The 22,426-nt window shown below is 36.6% G+C and overlaps 1 protein-coding gene across 5 annotated transcripts in view; it reads left to right on the forward strand.

Annotated features, from left to right (window-relative positions):
- Positions 1–22,426, forward strand: part of USP32 (ubiquitin specific peptidase 32) — a 79,417-nt gene that overhangs the window by 15,030 nt on the left and 41,961 nt on the right. For 3 of the 5 annotated variants that reach the window (XM_054847302.1, XM_054847303.1, XM_054847306.1), the window contains exons 2-6: positions 7,679–7,806; positions 7,937–7,999; positions 14,846–14,951; positions 15,552–15,670; positions 18,943–19,102. In XM_054847302.1, coding sequence (XP_054703277.1) covers positions 7,679–7,806; positions 7,937–7,999; positions 14,846–14,951; positions 15,552–15,670; positions 18,943–19,102 — 576 coding nt within the window. The remainder of the gene's footprint in view (positions 1–7,678; positions 7,807–7,936; positions 8,000–14,845; positions 14,952–15,551; positions 15,671–18,942; positions 19,103–22,426) is intronic. The other 2 variants (XM_054847304.1, XM_054847305.1) reach the window with 1 other exon arrangement.

Consider the following 22,426-nt stretch of genomic DNA (forward strand, 5'->3'; position numbering starts at 1 on the left):
CATAGCAAGCTGTTTTTCATCCAGTAGTGACATTGGAAATTCAGATTTTGAGTGTGTATGTGTGTGTTTGTAGATTATCGTGGGCATTTTGACGCTTACAATTCTGTGAAAAAGTACTAGCCCTACTAGATATATTCTAAGATACTTTAGTCAGATGTTTCTTGAGCTCAAAGTTTCTTGACCCTTCACCTTAATTGAACTTTTTATCTTAGCTGGGTTTTTTTTCCTTCCTGCCTATGAAGTAATTTGTTTCCTGCTCTGATTTTGAGCGTTGTCAATACATGTCAAGGTCTTCTGCCTTGATTTGGCGCTGCTTTTTTTTTTTTTTTAAACTGGTCACCTGTAAACTAAAATAAATAATTTCGTGTAGTCAAATGAAATATTTTAGGCTTTTGAAACATAAAGATTTTATCAGGTTTTTAGTGCTGTTATTGCTGCTCATACTAATGGAAGTTATGATTTGCATGTGACTTTTGTGATTCCGGTGTAAATAGAGGTTACCAAATCACCAATTTGTTTTCAGGAGTCACTACTTTTCTCTAATGAGATGAAAGGAAAGAAAACAGATACACGTGTTGTTTCTGTGTCCGGTTTGTTATAATTATATTAACCGGCTGTCAGTCTGTGGTAGCCATGGCAGATTAACTCCACCTACCTTCAGTTACACTATTGAGATTCTGTCCTTTTCACTGATCAAAGCAGCTCCTTAGTAGTAGCTTATAATACTTTTACAGAGGATCTTAGCTCATTTATCAAACATCTGTCTGATGTAGACTAGTATTTATATTCGTTTTAGTGTTGAGACAGCTAAGACACAGAGAGGTTAAGTGTCTCTTGCCTGAACGTCTCGGGCAGTATTAGAAGAGTTCAAATGCTGGGCTTTTATTCTTATCCTTTACTGCAACAGACAGCTGTATGCTTTTGAAAGCTGCATTTTGTATCTCATTCTGTATCACCACAGCATTTTACATAATTGTGCTTGGATTTTGAAGGGTAGGGGAAGAAGCATTGTAAAGGAAGGTATTTTTGTGGCTGGTTTGACTTTCCTGATAAATTTGAGATAGGAATTTAAAATGCATTTACTGTGCTCACTCTCGTTGCATGTCATAGGCAAGGTATGTAGTAATTATCTTGCATAAGCTGTGATAAATCCATTGTGCCTGACTAACAACTTCTTTTAACCTTTAGACAAGCTCCCTTCAAAATGAATATTTGGTTCTTACAATGCTTAACGTTCACGTGTGAACTGTTGCAACTTAAGCAGCAGTGCTTGCTTGTAAATTTTGATGTTGCTTCTCTTCATCTGTAAATCTTTAAACTTCTTTGCAAGGGCATTGGAGAGCAGCCATATGCTGAAAGATGAGAAGATAAGTTACTCTGTCGGTTCTTGCTTTAGGTGCAAGTTAGTTACTGGTGCACGGCAGAGACTGTGGTGCATGGCAGTTCTTATGTTCTTGGCCTCAATAGTGTTCCTAGTATTGCATAATTTAAAAAAAAAAAAAGATTCTAACAATTTTCTTACAATATTTGAATAAAACGTACTATTGAGGTAATTTGTACAAAGCTTAGATTCGTTAGTTTGTTGTCCGGGTTTCAGCATCTATAAGGAAGTATGATAGAGTATGCAATGTAGGTACTTTGATTAGCGAGGAATTGGCTTTGATGTAACCATTTTCTTCTATCTCTTTTTCCAAGATAGGAAGTGTGAAGCAAAAGTGTCAATATTAGGTGTGTTTAGTTATGTAGTCATATATTTATGATGACTCTTAATAAATTTCACTAGCAGGCTTGTAACAGCAGAGTAACTTTTGCCGAGACAGGTATTTTCTGCCCAGCTTGCTAAGTTTTGCACCGGCATTTGTGTATAAAGTTGCCTGTGCTTTTTGGTACGACCTTTGTCTTGAAGTGGCAGAGGTTGTGCTGTACGTTGAGCCGTATTACTCACAATGCATTTTAAAACTTTCTGCGATAAAGACAAGAAGGTGGGGGCGGGATTAGTGCTACAGGACGTCAAAAGAAAAAAGTTTCTAATATGAATAGAGAATATATCTGCAAAACTTGCCAAAGCTCCACTGCAAGGGTTTATTTCCTCCAGCTTAGTTTAGTTAAACAGAACTTGAGGTACATCTAAAGATGTACATCTTAATGTTACAGAATGGGTAAGCAAAAATAGTATCTGCTGCTTGAAGAGAAACTGTGTGATACATACATTATGGTTTTATGTACACTACTTGGGCTACAATTTTTGTACAAAACAGACTTAAAATTTGAAAGCAGTTGATTGAACACATGTAAATATTACAGAATTTGAGTACTAGACAGTAAATGCTTCAGATAACTTTGTTTTTAAAACCCCTCTTAGTTTTGAGGAGGGTAGTAACTTCAGCTGTGTTCCTTGCCTTCCTTTTTCAAATAGAACGTTATAGGTAATGTCCCAGGTGTGGGTATCTAACATTAGGCTTCTACATAAATGTAGCATATTTTTTTTTCTGAGACAGATTCCCTGCAGCTCCCGTTTAGATCAGTGATGCAGCTAGTGGGGAACCCCTCTGAAATTCAGATCAGATTTATGTGGATGGCAAAATAAGGTTTAAGTCTACAGTTGGGCATCTAGGCTTGCATTGTTTGAGCTTCAGATACAGTTTTATTCTAAATGGAAAATTCCAGGATGACTTGGTGATTAGTATGTGGAGTGAAAGCAGTGCAGAGAGGGTGGTTTCCAGCATGGGACTGTTTTGGAAGGCACCACACAAATCATTACCTGGACAGATGTGAATTTAAAAAAATTGTGGAGTCTTAAATCCATATAAACAGCATTAAGTTTAAGTAACACTATTAAACTAAAAATATCCTCGGCAGTTGGGATGAACTGAAGGTTTGTTACAATTACTGTAAGTTGTGATGACATTTTTAGCTGAGGTTGCATGGTTTCATTTAAACTTTATTAAACAAACTGGAGCTTGAATATTCCCTGGAGAGTTGGATGCAGCACTAATCTCCTGTTAAACTGTCTTTAACTTTATTGGAAGCCGTCCAGCTAAGGTGGCATTGAGGAAGTCGGTATTAGTAAAGTTACCTGTACAGAATGTCACAGTCTGTGACTTCTTATTTTGTGGAAAAGACCATTTGTTTCAGCAGTGGTTTTTGGAAGTAGGCAGATACATTTTTAAGAATTAGAATACAGTATCTAATTACCGAAGCTTGTTTTTATTATTTTGAATTGGAATCTCACAATAGGTAGTTAGCTTCTATAGTCTTGAAGTGTACAGAATTAGGTGTGCAGTTCCAATTGCATTGCTTTCTCAGCCATAATATTGAGGCTGTGCCACCTGTTACTGGTAGGAGCAATGTGGAGATGGCTTTTGCTGTGTTGACTACTATAAACTTATTTTGGGAAGTCTTACGTGTTCTGTTTTTCACTGTCAGGTTATGAATGCAGCAACAGTGTATCCGATAGCATAGCGTCTGTCTGTCTAATGAAAGCAGCTTGTGAATGGTCTTTTCTTAGGTGTTTGTAGACAGCTGTCTCCTGAAAGTGTCTGGTAAGACTGTGCCTTTGGAAAAAGTGAGTATACTTAATGAAGGAACTTAAGTCAGTGTAGGAAACAGGGTTATTAACTACATTAAGTCTAAAGGTGGGATTAAAAATACCTCCATGGCCTGTGATGCTTCTTGCATAGGACTGGTGGAATGGAGAGAGAAAAGGTAGCTTATGGGTATCTAAGTGTTCTAATTTTTAATATTATTATATTAATAGATGTATTGCTTCTGCAAATGTGACTTTCATAATTTAAGACCTAGTTTTATTTCCTCTCAACATGCCATCATGTTCTATCGCTATGTTGAATAATTGGTACTTTGGTGTTGGGATTTTGTATTCAAATATTTTATTTGTCTTCCAGACTCATAGTGAACGTTGATAATATCTTTGATTTATACTCTGCTCATTTCAGTAGTACTTTCATGTGCCTGGATCTAAATGTATAATGAACTTATTTTTACAAAGCTTTGCAGATGATTTTAAATGGCCAGCATCTGTCATTTTAATGTGTCCTGGGGAAGGAATGGGAAGTAATTACCATTCTTGTACTTTCATGACCTGTTTTGTACTTTCTGCAGAAAAACAACAATAATATTACATGGTCTCTAGCACTAATAACTTGCTTTTTGAAATGTAACATGGACTAGCAGTATCAGTGTATCTACTATTAAATGCTATACTGACAGTTCTTTTTGAAGGCGTTAGTAGTATTGGTTGACTAGTTTTCTTCACAATCTTCTCCTCGCCAACCCCTCCTTCAGTAGTCACTTCTGTGTTTCATGGTAGATATGTATGTATGGGATTTTCCTGAATACTGCCTGAAATACACTCTTGGCGGTCATAGGTGCTTGAGGAAGTACCAATAACTGCTGCCTGCAGTGCTCTCAGGCGTAGTGTGTATCTCCGAGATGTAGCTGGCCTAAGTTTCAGTGCTGTGCTTGTTGTCTTAACTTGTGATACAGTGAGATGTATTTGCTTAGAGTAGAGGCCTTCTCTGTCCTGTGAAACTGCAAAATGGCACCTCTGCCAAGATTAAATTAATTCACTGCTCTGCGTTGCATCAGAGTTTAGCAAAAGAAACACTGCTCTATGCAGTTCTGTCGCAGGAGAGGTGGTTGCAGTTTGGTGACTCCTAGAATCATGCAACTCGTTTCCTGTGCTTAGGGATGTAAGGTGATACATAAAATATCTCTGGAGTACTACTATGGTCTGCAGTTAAGGTTGTCAGGTTACAAATTGCTTTAATTTCTGTTAATACAGGTAAATCTTGTAAAGGAATGCCCAGTAAATTTTATGATTATGGAAGTACTTGACTGACTAAAATACCTTTATATTCTAGCCTATTACATATAGTCAGTTTGCATTTATTGGATTAATAAAATTTACTCTGAAAGCAGTAATTGAAAGTTTTACATGGCTATGGGCTGTTGTATTTCTTTTAATTAATCCTAGCAAGAAAATACCGCACAAGTATAACTCAGCAAGATTATATTTGTGTTCCTATTGAGAAGTGCTTTTGCAGTAAGTGGGCCCAGTGGTGACAGCAGCTGGAAGGTAACTGGAGTTGTGGGAAACCGCTCTGCCCAGAAACAGCGGGGATTGTTGGTGCAGCAGGACCACAGCGCCCTGCCGGTGTGCAGCTGAGTTCATACGGAGCCTCCTTTGCTCCTCCCCACTGTGCTGCTATGCTGGGGAGAAACTTTAACGAACTGGAACAAGGGACACAAAATCTGTAGTTAGAAATGAATGCTGGAAAAAAAGATATTTCCTTCATATTTTTTTATGAAAATTATTTCAATTTTCTATGCAGCCAGGAAGCTAAACCTGAAAATGTCGGCAATGAAACAGTGCTATATTAGGTGGCTGTATACGTTGTGCGTGTTTCAACCTTATTTTTGCAGTAAGCAATAATTAGGTTACTTGAAAGTCCGTTATGATACATGTGAAGCTGTAAGTATCTCGTTAGTAAATGCTTTGTTTGTGTATAAACTTTTTTACCAAAAGACCACAAACCAGATTGGATTAACTGATGAGGAGTTAAAAAAAATTAACTGAGGGGGAGAAAAAACCAGAATGCCGAGTCTATTTTTATTAAGAGTGTGTGCATGCTCATGCATATAAAAAAAAAACCCAAAACATTTAAATATTTTCATCAAAGAACTGTTGCTAGATTTTGTCTAGGATCTAGGTTGTTTGCTTTATCTGGCCAAAATAATGAAGCCAGTAGCTTCTCTTTTTTATGTCCCCTTAGCAATCCCAAGCTTTTACTCATTAAACATGTGGTGGGGAGTTGTTGCTGTTGGCTGAAAATTTGCTTAAGAGGTGTGGAGGTGAAGCATCCCTCTGATGTGAAGCACTTCTGTTAAGTTCTTGCACATGTTTGGAGGAAGGGCTGGGGCATGAGGGTCGGTTTCTTTGCAGAATCTTTATTTTGCTTCCTGTTGCTGTAATTCAGAAGAGCTGGGGAGTGTGGAGAATGCTGCTTCAGGTTGTAAATATTGTATCTGAGAGTCTGTTTCCAGTTAGCTAGGGAAAATCTAGGGAAAATCTTGGAAGAAAACTTGAACTGGTGTGCATAACAGTGTTTGAGCATTCATTAAAGCATCACATGTAAAGACATAAAGAAAGAAAATGACTCTATGGACAGATGTTAATATGAAATAGTGAAATTTAAACAGGTAACAGTATTATACCAACATTCTTTTGCCATTTAATTAAAGTACGCTTGTTTTATTAAAACAAGGTATGTGATGATGACAGTTTGAGTATGTCTTTTGCCAAATCCATGTTAATTGCTAGCGCCAGTGCTCTATGCGTCACGCTTTACGTTTATTTCTTAGATCCTTTGATCCCCCCCCCCCCGGTCAAAAGTACCCAGAATCTATAATAAAATTTGAAAAGAAACATGATCCAATTTCTGATTTTACACACAATTGTTAAATGAAGTCACTAGTCTGTTTCAATGTTGACTAGGATTAAAATTAGGGAGGAATGTTTCAATGTGATTTACTTTTAAGGAGTGATTTTTCCTTTGATGAATGAATTAATTGTAATGTAGAAGTTTTAAAGAGTGTGCTGGATTAAGCTCTCAAGTGTTCTGTTTTATTTTGGCTGACAAAAAGCTTGACAGGCTTTTGGCCGTGTCAGTGTTGTTTCTGTCTGACTTGTTATATCAGGGTAAGGAAAATGCCTTACTATAAATACAGTGAAATAGCTATCATGTACAGCATCATTTCTTTTGGCTTCTACATGGTAAATAGCTCTTTCTGCACTACATGGTAACTTACGTGTGATCGGGTCATGATATGTTACTCTCTGCAACTTGATTTTTGACGAAGTACTTGTTTTGTTCAGTGAGATACTGCACTTTTTAGACACTTTGTTAGAAAGTTGCTTTATGCCTGTAAAATTGGAAAGCTGGGACTGCTTTTCAGGAAGCTCATGTGCAAGTATAAACGGGATGTCATGAAACTCTTCACGTTTGCAGATTGTGAACAAGTTTGCACAGGCTTTAGCTGGCAATCAGATTTTGACTGTGCAAGAAAATCTTAGGCGAAGAATTACATTTAGTCCAAAGTTTAACTGTAGTATTCCTGTTAAATTCATGCTTCACTGTACTGTCTTATGAGCATGTAAGCGGTGATTAAATTTTTTTTGTTTTTTGTTATACAGAAAAGCAGACTGGTTGCTAGATGAAAATGCTTGAAGCATGCTGCTGGAGCTGCTCTTAACAATATTCGCTGCTGTTGGTTACAGATCATTTCTCTGCAGTGTAAAATCAATCATAAAGTTAGCTTATTTTCCTTTCGTGTGACAATAATGGTGCTTAATTTGGAACAAATTATAATATGCTGTTGTAAGAGAAAACTCAGGCAGTGAACTGTTGTAGTCATTGATGTAAACTTTAGATCTACTTTACTTTTTTTGGCAAGATTAGATTATTAGATCTCATTTCCTAGTACTCAGATTTTCCCACTATTTAGGTGAAATCATGCATTTAATTTATTTCTATCTTTTTATTGTAGCGGTAAACGTAAGGTGTATAGGATTTTGAGAGTCCTTAAACTATTACATTTCTGCAACATCTTTACTCACCAAATCTTTTTTTTTTTCCTCCTCTCTTCTCACTCAACACAGTTACAGACATAGAGCTAAAGCGACTGAAAGATGCTTTCAAGAGAACTTGTGGACTGTCATATTATATGACTCAGCAGTGCTTCATCAGGGAAGTTCTTGGTGATGGAGTCCCTCCAAAAGTTGCTGAGGTAATCTATGAACTTGCTGTTTTTCTGGGGAGGCGTATGCAGTTGATAACTTACATCTATAGATGTGCACGCACAAATCTGCCTATACAGATACACAAGCTAATTTAATTTCTTTCCATTTTTCATACAGTATCACAATGTATGTTCTCTATCTGAAGAGAATGTTCCAGATTTGGATCATGGGTTGTCACTGGTGTGTACTTGGCTGAGCCGCTGATTCCAACCAAACTGTTAGGTGGTAGATGACTTGGAAGTAAACCTGAATATCCAGATGTAGATTTGGGGAAGTAAAAGATTGGGAAATTTTAACGCTATATGTAGCCATAATGAGAGACGATTTTATTTACTCTAGAGATGCGCTTGCTGCTGTTTTTTTCTGAGATTCCTTTGGCTCTTACTTCGTTTTCTAAAGTGCAGATTAATCTTTATAAACTCTTAAAATTATTTTATGTATAAGAAATGTATAAATGAACTGAAAAATAGCCAGAATCAAAATGTGCTACATGGATATAAATATCGTAAGTGTGTATATATCTAAAAAAATAGTAATACCATCCTGCACACATTCATGTTTAAGAAATTGTTTTCTTTCATAGTGTTGCCTCTGTCTTGAGAGAGAAATTAAAATATTGTTGATAGAGAAGAAAAAGATTAGGCAGAGATTTCAAATGATATCTTGCTCCATGTCATTTCTAATCACAGCTTGTATTTCTGGTATCTTAAGTGTTATTGACCTCACAGGCAGCGTACGTCTTCCAGTTTTATTTAGATAATGTGAGTAGTGAAGTGTGTATTGCAAAAGGTTTAACACTGTGGTAGAGAGTTACTTTTTCCTAAGTTTAATCTTTTCTCTGTTATTTTTCCTATTTTTCCTAAGTGTTGACAAAGAGGATATTACTTGCTTCTGTAATGCAGTTGACAGTTTGATTTTTATGTGGGTATTCAAGCGCTTAAGAGGAAAAATTGCAATGTGTGTTAGCGCTATCAAATCAAAAGAAAGCGTATGATTTGCCCATAGCTTAAAGCATATCTTCAGTATTAATTTCTGTATATGTTGTCTGGATGCTTTGACTGTTAGTAGCCCATAAGATTAAACACAAAATGTATCCTACACCGTGTACAATTAGTTCGAAATAATAAAAAATATTGAGAATTTTACATCATGAGTTATCCCTCTTATGCCAGTATTAAGGAATAAATTACTGATTTGGATGAAGTAAACTTATGGTCACAAATAGAAACCCCAGGTTTTCAAATGTCTGCTGGCTACCTTCTACTTTATTTTTAAAAATTCTGGCCTTAAAGACAGAGTTTTGGTGATGATTATCTCTTGTTGTGGTTTAACACAGCAGGCAGCTAAAACAACCACACAGCCATTCGCTCACCCCCACCCCCAGTGGGATGAGGGAGGGGATCAACATGTCAGACTTCAAATTTATAAAAAAATATGACTATGCACCATATAATTACCCTAAATTTTACATTCTGAAATTTAAACTGCTATGATACTGTCTGGGTGTGGCTATTTTAAGTAAAGCTGCAACAGTATTAAGTAATTTTGGAAAATACAAAATTGCATCATATTTTGACAGTGCATCTTATTAGAAGAAGTTTTCCAAATAACACAGTTAAAAAATTGTGGGGCTCCTTCCTTAGAAATGCAAACTAACTCTGTTATATATTATTATATAACCATTCAGTGTTTATAAACTTCCCAAAGAATGATTAAGCAGCTAAATCAAAGTAATGCCAGCTGCCGATGGTTGTAATGACGTACGTTAAATACTAATACCTTGGACATTATCCGTAGAATTCCTTTTCTGTGTTTATATCATGAACAGTCAATGTGTTATTATATAAATGTAATCTTTGACATGCAACTGATATCATAACTGAGATGTACACAGTTCAACAGAACTGAGTGGAAAAACTCAGAAATGGGTATGAATTAGAAGAATGCTTTCAAATGGGTGAAGAGAGGAGACAGCTTTATTCGAGATAATTTATAGAATAGCTGTTCTTAAAAAGTCTAAAAGCACAGAAAGGTTATATTTGAGTGATGGAGAAGAATAAAGAAAAGATCGTATTTTATTAAAATTTGTGAAACAAACCCAGGGATTTATCTTTTGTTTATTCATACCTAGATTTTTTGTCTTGGAAGTTCTGTTAATATGAAATGTAAGAATTCTCTTTCTTTTTGTGCTCTTGGTGGGTTTTTTTTGGATCACAAATGGTTATATTAAGACTTAAACTATAGCGTTCAGCAGAGCTAACTGCTTATTTCAAAAAAAAAAAAAAAGGGTAATGATTCCAACGTAATATAAAGGTAAATTGCTTACATACGCAGTGTAGCCTTGAAGGCATCTTGTGAAATCAGAATGATTGCAAGTAGAAAGTGTGGAATTCAAATCTCTGCCATGACATTGGCCATGAAGCATATACAATCATTGTGTCCAAATAGAGCACAAATTTAGTTCTAATAATTTAGCCCTTCAAGCATTTGTAAATGGATTAAACTTTAGTAATAGAAGAGGATGATCTGAGTACCCTGTGGGAAGTTAATGTATTTAGGTAGCGCTATGTCTTATGGTATAATGAAACTGCAGGTTCTGCATAATGTTTTCTGTAGAATTAGATCCTTGTATGTTATCAGCCTCATTTACATTTACTTGCCTTCAGATATCTTTTAATAGTCCTAAGTGAAAAGCAGTGAAAGTGGTAGCTTGATGGGTGGACAAGGAGCGTATTTACCGCAGGTAACACACAGAACTATATTGAGGTTAGTGTCTTCAGGGAGTCTGTCTGCTTCAGCGTTATGTCTGGTAATAACTGTGATAGTAGAGAGGCGAATAAAAATTCAGAATTTTTTACTACCTTGTTGCCCAGTACTACTTTGGACGTGGTCTAGAACTTGTTCTGCAAATGAATTCTGCTAGTCTGCTTCCTATTGCTGGAAAGGCCACAGTGGTAGAGTTTCCACACTTTGTTATACACAAAGCATACAGGGCAGTTACTGCTGTAAATCTAACATCGCTGGTCTGTCATAGGCATTTCCTTTTCTTCTTTTTGCCACTACAGCACTGAGTGGATTAGCCAGATCTATCCAGTGCACTTGACAGGCCCGTGGCTGGTTTGGTCCCTCCCTGTCCTGGCTTCATTCTTAGTCGAGATGGAAACCACACCTGAGATAGTAAGAGCAGTGACTCATCCACATGGCGCTGGTATTCAACCCGCCTCTTCCATCCTTTCCTTCTGCTTGAGGATGCTGGCTGCAGCATTGTGACTGGTGTTACTGGAGGGAGAAGAGGGGATAGAAAGAAGGCTTTTGGTTCCAGTAACTTTCTTCTGGTTCCACTCACCCATGTGAACTCTTGTAGATTCCCAGCTCATCTAGGCTGAGGTACTTGAGGGAACACAGCTCTGTCTGAGCTTTGTTATTAGGTGTTTCTGAAGCTCATTTTTGAGCCCCACGCCATTATTCTCGAGACACTCAAAGGAGACATATGCCAGCTTCTGCTGATGTGGAAGTCAGTAGGCATATAATATATACTTTGGGAATTTTCAGCTGATTTCTTGTCCCTTTTTTTAAACAAGAAAAAGCCTCACGGTGATCTTATTGCATCTATTTACAGAGGTTTCCTCTAACTGCTGTCAGTTTGTTTCCATCTTTACTCAGAACTGTCTCTGAAAAGTGTCAGGTTACTGTCACGTTGTGATTTACAAGTAATTTATTATGACACGCTATTCTAAGTGATTGAACTACTAAGGAAGCTAAATTTTCTTTTGTTAATAACAAATAGTGGTCAGCAGATGACCTCAAAAGCTGTTCTTTGTAGCAATGTAGGAAGATTTTATTTTCTCTGTTGTCTGTTTCCAGTGTTCAGCTATTTGTTTTAAGTTAAATCTTTTTGGCAACAAATTTTGTCACATTTTGCTTTATTAGTGTGAAAGGCACAAATTCTTTCGAAGTACTTTGCTGATTTATTAGCTTACAGTTAGAGTAACAAATATTGACGCTTGTCAGGTCTTTGGTAAACAATCTCCTGGCATAAAGACCTCGGTCAGTGAGATGGTGATTTTTTTCGGTCTTATTTTGGGAGACATGGCACTCACATTTTGCAAAGGGATTTCAGCCTGTTGAGACATTGTTTCCCTCTTACTACACTTCATTGTAATGTTGTGCTCTCTGACTTCTCTGAAGGGACTTTGAATAGACGGCACTTGATTACACAGAATGTCCTATGTGGTTCTGGTAGTGTATGGAAGTTCTCTTCTAATGTTTGAAATGTCATTTATGTAGTTATTTTGTACCAGTTTCATAGTCAGCTGAATCCTGGCTACTTATTCTCACCCTGAGGTCACCCACTTTGAGCTGGATTAGTGAAACCTGATAACAAAAATTGTTCATTCAACCCCAAGTTGGTTCCCTGATTTCATTCATAGTCCTGCTGCATGAATGCTTGCTTTGGCATAGGTGTCGGAGTGTGGGTGGTAATGAGTTGTTGGGGACAGAGGAACGGCTTGCGCTGGATTAAACCAGCAATGAAACTGCAGTGTTAAGAGAGACAGAAGATGGAAGGTACTTTTAAAAAAATAAAAATTAACTGTAGGCTGTATGTGTCTGCAAAGAGACAGGCAGAATTCTAATCATACTTAAATGTAGTTTTGATTTATTTTTTTAAATCTGGTTTAGAATTATTCCTGTTTTTTCAAAGATAAATTTATTATACTGGAGCGTTCACTGGATTCATCTAGTAGGTTTATGATCCTAATTCCGCGGTTTGTGGGAGGTCGTCATACAGTGGTAGATTTTGTGCTGTAACAACTTTTATACTTCAAAACTGAAGTCCTAATTAATATGAGAATTTGTACATCCCTGTAGGGATTTTGTTTTATGATGGTTTAAGAGTAGATTGTTTTGATGTTTTTAAAGCTGTAACTTGGTGAATAGTTTCACAGGATGTCACACAATTAAGATCATGTTAGTGACATGTGTTTTTTCCAGAACTGCTGATAGTCTAGAAGGAAAGTGTCACTCTAATTGCACGTACCATCTCTCACTGTTGTTTTCTAATCAACTGCGAGTGTAAATGTTTCTTGATGGTTATGGTGGAAGTTTTTAAAAAAAAAAAAAATTAAAAGTGTTTTAATTCTGGATTTTTGTCTGTGTCCCCAAGGTGTCATAGCTTGTTTGGTAGGCTTGCAAAAAAAGCTAAAATTTATTATGCAAGCATCTGTAGTTTCAAAAGGAAAAAAACCAACCAACCAACCAGAGCTTAGGAGGTCAAAAAAAAAAAAAGTGTTGCTTTGGCTGTATAGAATTGTGTCTGGTTGTAGTTCATATGTTTAAGAACAACCAAAAGGCAGGGGGAAGGGATACAGGTGTTGCAGTTAAGATCTGTGTGTTTCGTCCCATGGTTTACTAATGATTCACTCTGCTTCGTGGGTAATACACAAAATAGTCAATCTGTCCACAGTAATTCTGAAGCTCTGCTGACCTCTGAAGTCAGCTATTGCAATTTGGCTGAATCATCATATAAAGAATATATGCTACATTTTACTGGAGGAGAATGAAAAAGCAGCACAACTGTGTCTACACATCCCAGTTTTGAGACTGTTTATTTAGAAAGTAATTCAGATGCAAGCAAAGAAAATACTATTTAAAATGTGCACAACAGTTTTCGTAATAGAAGCTGGTTTCTGTTCCTTTATCTTTCCCTCTGAAAAACTTATATTTAAAAAACAAGTTCAGCAAATAAGTCTGCTCTACAAACCATGATCAGTGACAAATCACTCTGTTCTGGTCTTTCACAGTGATAGTACCCCATCAGTGAGACTTAATACTTTCTCTTTATGGTTAGATGCTCAGTGTGATACCTATAGGAAAATCAAATTAAAACACAGAAACACTGAAATAATTCTTCTATGTAAGAATAATTTATAAATTCTGACTGCTTTAAATTTTAATACCTAATGCAGATTTCTGTCTCATCATACCGATAAAGTACTGGTGCTTGTAAGAATAGATTTGGGATTACGTGTCCCTGCCCATGGCAAGGGGGTTGGAACTAGATCATCTTCAGGATCCTTGCCACCCCAAACCATTTTGTGATTACAGGAGGAGCCTGTGTTTGAAGAGCAGTACAGCATATGTATTTTCATTTGTGCTCTGTGTTATTAGAGGCAAGGTAAAATCATGTATTGCAATGAGTGAGTTGGTAATTCTTGTTTACTAAAAGTAGTTGCTATTTGTCCTAAAATGACTTACTTCCTTCGTATCTCATATATCAGTGTTGAATCACTGTTAAGATGCTGTTGAGTAAGTTAAGCTGCAGCGTACAGACCTTTCATGTGAAAGGTAAACGCCTCGGCCCTTCTGTTGACTGCCTTGTTCTTGGTGGCTGCTCTGTGTGGATCTTTGAGTAACGTCTGAATAGAAGTCTTAATTTCTAGTGCTTTCTATTGGAAGAAAGAATAAAGTACTATTGTTAGAGCAAGGTACTAAACTGGAACGGTCATTCTAGCTACAGTTGTGTTTAGTTAAAGTGTAGTTGATGGAAGGTTGGGATTTTTTTGTGTGTGTGTCACATCTTTTTGAAGCAGTAGTTTTTGATGGCTTACTGGAAGTGCATTTGCTGTGATTGGGACAATGAAACACTTGATGCTCCAACAACCTCTTGATGGCTTTGAGACTATCAAAGCCTAGTCTGGAGGAGATTTCATTTTCAATGCCTTGATAAAGTAGTCTGGGGAAATAGCACCAGTGAGCAGGCAAGAAGCTGTTGTCTTTGGAGGAGTCTAATTATATTGTTGTTCAAGAAAAGTATCTGCGTTTCACTAAATAAAAGACCCTGGAAAGGCTATTTTATAGAGCTACAAAAGTGTAACAATTAATATTAGAAGTGTGTTTAGCTGAATGTGAGGTGACTAGCCTAAAAACCACATAAGATGGAGGCCCAATGTAGGTTTTGCTTTTAGTTCTGACATCTCTGTTCTCCCTGTTAACTTTTCAGTTCACTTCTCTGTTTTATTCCTCTAGGTTATCTACTGTTCATTTGGAGGAATATCCAAAGGGCTGCACTTCAATAACTTGATAGTTGGATTAGTTCTACTTACAAGAGGCAGAGAGGAAGAGAAAGCAAAATGTAAGTAATGTAACTTAGAACAGTAACAACAGGATAGTGGAGAGTGAGTGTAAAATACACTTATGTAAAGCAAACATAAAATAAACATAAACATAAAAGTCCCTATTTTTATATGTAACCAGGGCATGCATTTGCCAGTAAAGATAGTATTTTTTTGAGACTTTTTAGCTGTATATTTTGAAATTCAGTGCATTTTTGTTTTTTATATTCACCAAAATTAAATATTGTATAAGTCATCATGAATGTAAATGTTAGGATCCTACAGAAAGACTGTTGATCACTGTATGTGGGCAGAGGAAGGAGGATGGCATTGATATTTTTCAAAACAAATGAAAGATCTGCCTACTGACTTCTGTTGTTTTGTCTTCCTTGTTAATCTGACTTGATAGTATTTATTTTCCTTTTGATTAGTGCACAGTGGTAAAAGAAAAAGGAGATACTTCTTGACCTAAACCTTGTTGAGCTATGTTGAAATTGAATCAACCTAAGTTTTCAATCCTTTAGTTGTTGCACAGCCTTTGGCGTTGTCAGCCAGTTGTAAACTTAAGTATTTGAAAAATGTAACTACGTAGTTGCTTAAACATATCTCTACTTCCTCAGACATTTTCAGTCTCTTTTCTAATGAGTCTGGGAGTTATGTTGTCCGTGAAGAGATGGAGAAGATGCTGCATGTCGTTGATGGGAAAGTCCCAGAGTCACTCAAGAAATGTTTCTCTGAGGTATTTATTACAGATTTTATCCTATTGCATTTACAGAAAAGTGAAAATTGCATTGGGTAGTTTTGTTTTTCTCTGACGTACACATGCTCCTGCACGTATGGGAACAAATTGGCCTTGTTTAATTTGGGTAAAAGCTCCTAGTTTTTTATGTTGCAATATTACATGTAATTTGTATTGATGTGAATAGCAGCTTGGTTTAAAATGTAGACATTCTCCATGCTGCTTTACTTACTGTGCTAGTTTGAAAGATATCACTTCCCAAGGGTAATCATGTTATCAAGTAAATTTAAATACTAATAGCGCTAGTGGAAATTTATTCGTTAGTGTGGACATTTTGTTGCAGTCGGGGAAGAAATCTAGAACACAGATCTGAGAGGGGAAAGAAAAACTGCATCCTGGATTTAAAAATAATAGTTTTATGGTATTACTTTTGTCTCACTGTGCCTGCCTGGAGCTAGAACATTTATTTATGCTTTAGGTGGTTTGAGAGATGTAATCTTTATGAAGCTTGCTGAAGTCTTCCTCTAAAACAGGCTATTGTTACTTTTAAATAGTTTCAGAAACTTCTTTGGCACTAGTCATCCTAATGATTTGTCAAATTTTTGTGCTTTGATTGCTTCATTTGTTATCAGAGGACTGGAGATCAGCAAAATCTCGTCGTCATTATACATTGCACTGAAAAAATGATTGACTATAAGCTTTATTTGTTGATATCGGATTACTTAATTACCTCAAATTTTATTGTACCGTATTAAAGATAACTTTGGTTATGGGTATTGGCTGAGGCAGACTCATTTAATCTGGCAGTGGTATCACCTTGGCTTTGTAGGCAATGATTACATTCTTCATTCTTGGCTGGAATCATAAATCGTGTGTAGACTGCAGTCCAGTTTCTGGAGCTGACCCACTTCAGTATTCCCTATTTATAATTTCCCATCAATATGGTGTGATGAATTATACCCTAAAAGTTAATTGCACACTGTCCAAGAAATCCAGAAATACTTTATGAAGACTTGCAGGAAGAGAAGTATCAATCTGGCTTCATACCATTTTCCTGTTCAAGAAAATGCCGTATATTGATTTTTCTTTTAAAATGAAAATAGTGTAATAACCCACTCAGCAGGATTTACTGGCCTGTTAATCATGCTAGGTCATTGCTGGAGAGTGAGAAAGTTTAATGTTCCTGCTGTGGGCCTTCCTTCCTGCCGTATGGCGGATGAGTTTATGCTTTCAAGGATGATGTTTATAGGTACTTCTATTCTTCAGAATTATTGCATGTATTCATCTAGAAATATAAGCTTTAAAACATATCTGAGTTGTCCTCACTCTTGTTTCTGAAGTACAGGGAACAAATTCAGTGATACCTGTATTGCTCTAGTTGCTCAAGTTCCATCATGCCTCAGCTGTAAACATTTTTTGCTTCAAATGCTTTTTCCTCCATCGAAAGTTTTCCTGTCCCTCTTCTTCCTTGTCCTTCCTCTAATTAATTGGAAAAATACAGAGTCTTAGTGAAGTGTGACACAGCTCTTGCTGCATTTACAGAAAGTGGTGCAAAAAGCAGAGGGAAAGTAGAGTGGGACAGGTAGTATGACAACGATCTTGTCTCTGATCCAAACTGTTAGAGAAATTTAAAATAAAATAAAATTGTGGGCTGCCTTTTTTTTTCTGTTAATTTGGCAGTAGAGATTTTTTTGCTTAAGCATGTGGTTCCATAATGGGTTAAATCCTGCAAAGTCCATGTGGCTGAGTTACCTTTTTCCTGACTGTCATTCATTCTTCTACCTTTGTGCTGGCTCAGGTATTTATGGGATGCCTTGATGAACTGGATTGGCAAACTGATCTGGCCGAGAAGTAAGCCTTTTTTTTCTGTAGCTCCTAATCCTGCAGGTTACTTTTCAGCTAGATCTCTTTTGCCACATGACTGCACTAATGTGATTGTGGTCACAAAAGAGAAGGGATGAAGGATCAGAAACAGTCTTGGTAAGAAGGAGGTTAGGACCACGCTGTCAGTCAGTCGTCTGGATATCTACAGATTAAACTGGTGATGAAATAGCAATGTAGCATCTTGACTTCCTTGAATTATAACCATGCGTAAGTCTATGATAGTAGCTGTAAGTATTGGGATATTTCTGCATGCATTTGTTGGGGAAAAATGGAACACTCTTTAGGAAAAAGAGGCATAAAAAGAATGAGTATCCGGAACCTGAAATAATCCATTACAATTGGAATACGAAGCAAATGTTTTAGCAGTGATGGTGATTAACCATTTGAGCAACCTGGCAAAGGAAGTAGTGGATTTTCAATTTTCTGCAGTTGGCAGTTGCAGATATTCTGTGGCCAAATGCAAATTGCTGGATTCTGTGGAGGTGTAATTCAGTGAAGTTTAATGGTCTGTGATATTAGAGAACTTTAAATAATCAATGGCTTGAAACCTCTTCCACTTTGCAGACCCCTGTTTATTTCCCATGGAGATTAGGATCTCCATATAATGAGTTTGTCTACTGATAATAGGTTTGCTTTTATTTTAGTTTTGTAGGTCCTGTAGAAATTAGTCTGCTGATCCCTGTGGTTTCAAGGCCACAGCTTGGAAACCATTCAACTAAATGGTTTAAACAGCCTCTCCAGCATTTAAAACTCTGTGAATCTTTGGGCTTTATGTATTCCTGACCAGGCAGTTCCGTGAGACATCCAGCAAGAGAGACTTGAGTGAGGAGATACTGTGAATGTCATGTTTACATGTATGCTCCAAAGTGGGTTTTGGTCAATAGAGGCAAAAAGTTGACAAGCTACTGCAGTGATTAATCATTCTATTAGTTATTCACAAATCTAATTTTTCTGTGGTAAGTATTTGTATACTTGTGCAGATATAACAGAATGTTTATGATTTTAGAGCACCTGTTATTTGGCACAGAAGAGCTTTTATCTGTCACAATAAACTTAAATTCATAAAAATAACCTCTGCTACTTTGAGTTGTAAGTAACCATTTTTCTTCTAATCCCTTTAACCTGAGGTTCAGAGTAAATGACTTTCCAAAGGCCACATTGAGTAGGTGGTTGAAATGCAGAGAGCACTGAGGAGTCTAATTTCCCTCCCAGTGCTGTATTTCAGAATGAATTTGAAAAACAGGCATGGCTCCAAGGAACAAAATTACTTTAGTATTTATTTTTATAGGAGATTGTCCCAATTCTTGTTCATACAGCTGGATGGTTCCTGTTTACTGGTACTGAGAAAGCAGAGAAAAACAGCTCACATTTTCTTATTTTTCTGTCAGGGTGAAAAGGTAAACTATGAGAAGTTCAGGGTTTGGCTATTGCACAACAAAGATGCTTTCACGTTTTCCCGTTGGCTGCTGTCTGGAGGTGTGTATGTGACGCTCACTGATGACAGTGATACCCCTACCTTCTATCAAACCCTTGCTGGAGTCACACACCGTAAGTAAATGATGCTTGTTATTATGTGCATTTTTTAAAACTATTTCAGAGTTCGCAGACATAAATTGTTGCCTTGCCATAGTTGTTTATTAAATCTCCCTACTCCAGTAAGATACGTGCAGTTCTGTTCAGCAAGATACATTTCTTCTCCATGCTAATTTGTTCTCTGCTTTTTGTGCTATGACGTGTAAAACGTTCTTATGTACAAGGACAGCATGGGTCATTATTTTTAAGATATAACAACACTGAGATTACAACACTTCTTATAGTAGAAATTTGCTACCAAACAAATTAAAAAAACATAAAAAGGAAAATATCTTCTCTTTGACAAACACATTTATCTAAAGTGACTTGACATTAAATCTGGTTTTATATGTGGTCTTTCAGATATAGCGGATCATAAACCTATTGAGACAGTTCTGAAAATAATGCTTGTTTCAAAAATAAGTATTACTTTTTAATTTGCTTTCTGCAGTAAAATAAGTAATATTCCTGGCATGTGATGTAGTCAGGAAACTAAATTAACTAAAAGGAAGCCTTCTCAGGATTTGCATTTAGGAATACTCTCCAAAGAACAAATGCTTGCTTCTGTCTATATTAATGTAAAAGAAGGAGCAGCTGTTTTTTAAATTAAATGTAAAAACAAAAGGCTGATAAATTGTACTTGATGTGCAAGTATAACGTAAGCATACGTTACAGTAAAGCATCAACAGGGCTTTGGTATCCCTAGGAGCAGGGTGTTCGCCATTGAGATGTCAGTGAGTTGAGCAATCTCGTTGTGTTTTATGTGCTCTCATAGATTTTCTTTCTTGGTGTCAGCATGGCATTTAATCTCTTTAATGGGTGGGTTACTTGAATAAAGCAACATACAGTTTTTTCTCTTGGTTTTATATATGAGCATTAAAATTTTGTTCTGACCATCTGAAATGAAAATGCATAATAAAATTAGAAGTTGAAAGACAGGTAATTTATTTGCATTGCATGAGAGACTGCAGTAGACGTTGAGGTTACAGAAGACCACTAAAGACTCTGAGGTCTAATAGACAAGGTAGAGAAGAGGTATGCTTAAAAAAACCCCACCCTCTTTGAATTTTCTAGACTTCAGCCTTGGGAAAAATCTTGCAAGCTGTATCAAATTGAGATCTGCTGTGCTTCCAAGCTTGTCAAGTCTCCTTTGCCCTAAGTGCTCAAAGAAGGCTTTACCCCAGACCTCTGGATGTTACTTCAGAGCTTACTTCATTTTTTCATGCTTTAAAGTTGAAACTTTTTCTGAACAGTTTTTACTAGGCTTTTTGTGTAAACTTTATTTATACTGAAACTGAGGTTTATAATTAAAAAAAATTAACAGGTACTGTTTAAATAGATTTTATTTCATATTTAATGTTGTTCTCACATCTTGTTTTTGATATACCTGACACTGTTACTATCTGCAGCCAGGCACTCAGCTATATTCCCGGCTATTTCGGATGTGCAAAATAAATTATTCAAGAAACAAATGGTCTTTAGACCAAAGAGCATAATATTCTACTTTAGCCGACCCACACCTATGTTCTTGTATCAAGAAGCCTTTCTTTCATCAACTTATAGGCTAAGAGATTTTTTTCAGTTTTAAACAAAGAATTAGAGAAATTAAGACTGAAGTGCTATAATTCAAGGCAAAATTAAGGAGACTGGATGAGAAGCATATTACAAAAAAATGAATGGGAACAAAATCTGTTCCAATTCTTGGAAAAAAAATGTTCAGGTAGTTCCATGTTTTATTTGTTTCTACTATAGTAGTTACTTTTTTTTTGTTTTGTAGAGAGAGTATTTTCATCTTCTCATCTCAAATTTCTCAACCTTTGTCTTAACACAATCCTAGTTACTTAATCAGTCTCTAGCAAATGAAATTGCCTCAAGTACCTCAGTTTACATTTGAGCCTTTTTATTGCCGGGATCTATCAACTAATCACGGTGTCTCTGCTGCCATTTCAGCCTTACAGTCCTTTCCTGAGGACACCTTCTGCAGGAGCGCAGTCGCTTTTCCTTTGAATGACTATTGTCCCCTCCAGCTTCCAGTTACCTCTTTGACATCTTCAACTGTACAGTCTCAAATCTTGCTTAATTGCTCTTATGTATACTGACTCCTTCATGAAGCAACTGTTTCAATTTTCATAGCGACTCAGTGATCCTACCTCCGCGTAGCCATCATCTTTGAAACTACCAGTCCTGAAATCCGCTCACTCTGCCTCTTAGCTGTATCTTGTAATTCCTTGTATTTTAAGGGTAGGAGTTCAAGTAATATTCCTGTATTTAATTAATCTCTCTCTATCAAGTTGGCTTATAATAATATCATAACACTCCTGTGTATTGTGGCACCTGGTACCGTAAACCGAATTACAGAAGGAAGTGTTTAGTCTTCTTGCTTTTCTAGGAAACGTGCATGTGTGGTTGCTCTTTTATGTGCGCTACTTCATATGGCTTCTTCATGTTCTGTTGGAGAAGCTACCAGATTCTTAAAGCCTCATGAAATATGTTTGCAGAGTTTTGGGTCTCTGCTGGATGTTTCAATACAACTTGTGTTCTCAGGGGAAACAAATTTAACTTCTGGGAAAAAAAATAATAATTTCTGTTGCTATACATTGCATCAGACTACTGAGAAATTCAGTGTTTTCTAGTAGTTGGTGGTGTTTTCTGTTTCTTTACTGACAGCTTACTTTTATAAGCCATTGGCTGAGTGTAATGAAGGTAGAACTGAGTGAAAAATTAAGTTTTCCATTGTTAGGATTAAAAAGCTGAAACAAAATAAAATATTTGAGAGTGTTTGAAGTGATTATTGAATCTTCAAGTGCATGTCAGATCTGGGATCAAGCTTTTCATTGTATTCCAGAAAACTATGTAGCTTACGTGTATTTTTGAATCAGTAAAATGTTTCAAACTACATACTGTCCACGGGCTCAGTATACTTAACCAGATTTGGAAAGCTGGTATGACAGTTATGTTTGGACCTCTAGTTAAAATTAAATTTTACTGTATTTTTACTTATTTTCCACTTAAATGTTGTAATAAGAAAACTAGAAAGTAGTTGTGCTGCGTTAGGATGTCTGCAGCCTGGTGTCTTTCAAATGATGGATATGGAAAACTGACAGGAATTGAAGATAGTGGGAAGATGAACTGGTGAACTAACCTGCTGGTGAACTAACCAGCCTCCCCCAGGTCTGGACAAATACTTTCTTTATGATGTATCCGATGATTTCCCTTGTGATTTGAGACAGTATAGGAATCTCATACAACAGATGCAAAAGTAAGGAAAATGTAAGTGCTTGAGCACTTGGACGTAATTGC

This window comes from Grus americana, chromosome 19, assembly GCF_028858705.1.
Source record: "Grus americana isolate bGruAme1 chromosome 19, bGruAme1.mat, whole genome shotgun sequence".
NCBI lineage: Eukaryota > Metazoa > Chordata > Aves > Gruiformes > Gruidae > Grus > Grus americana.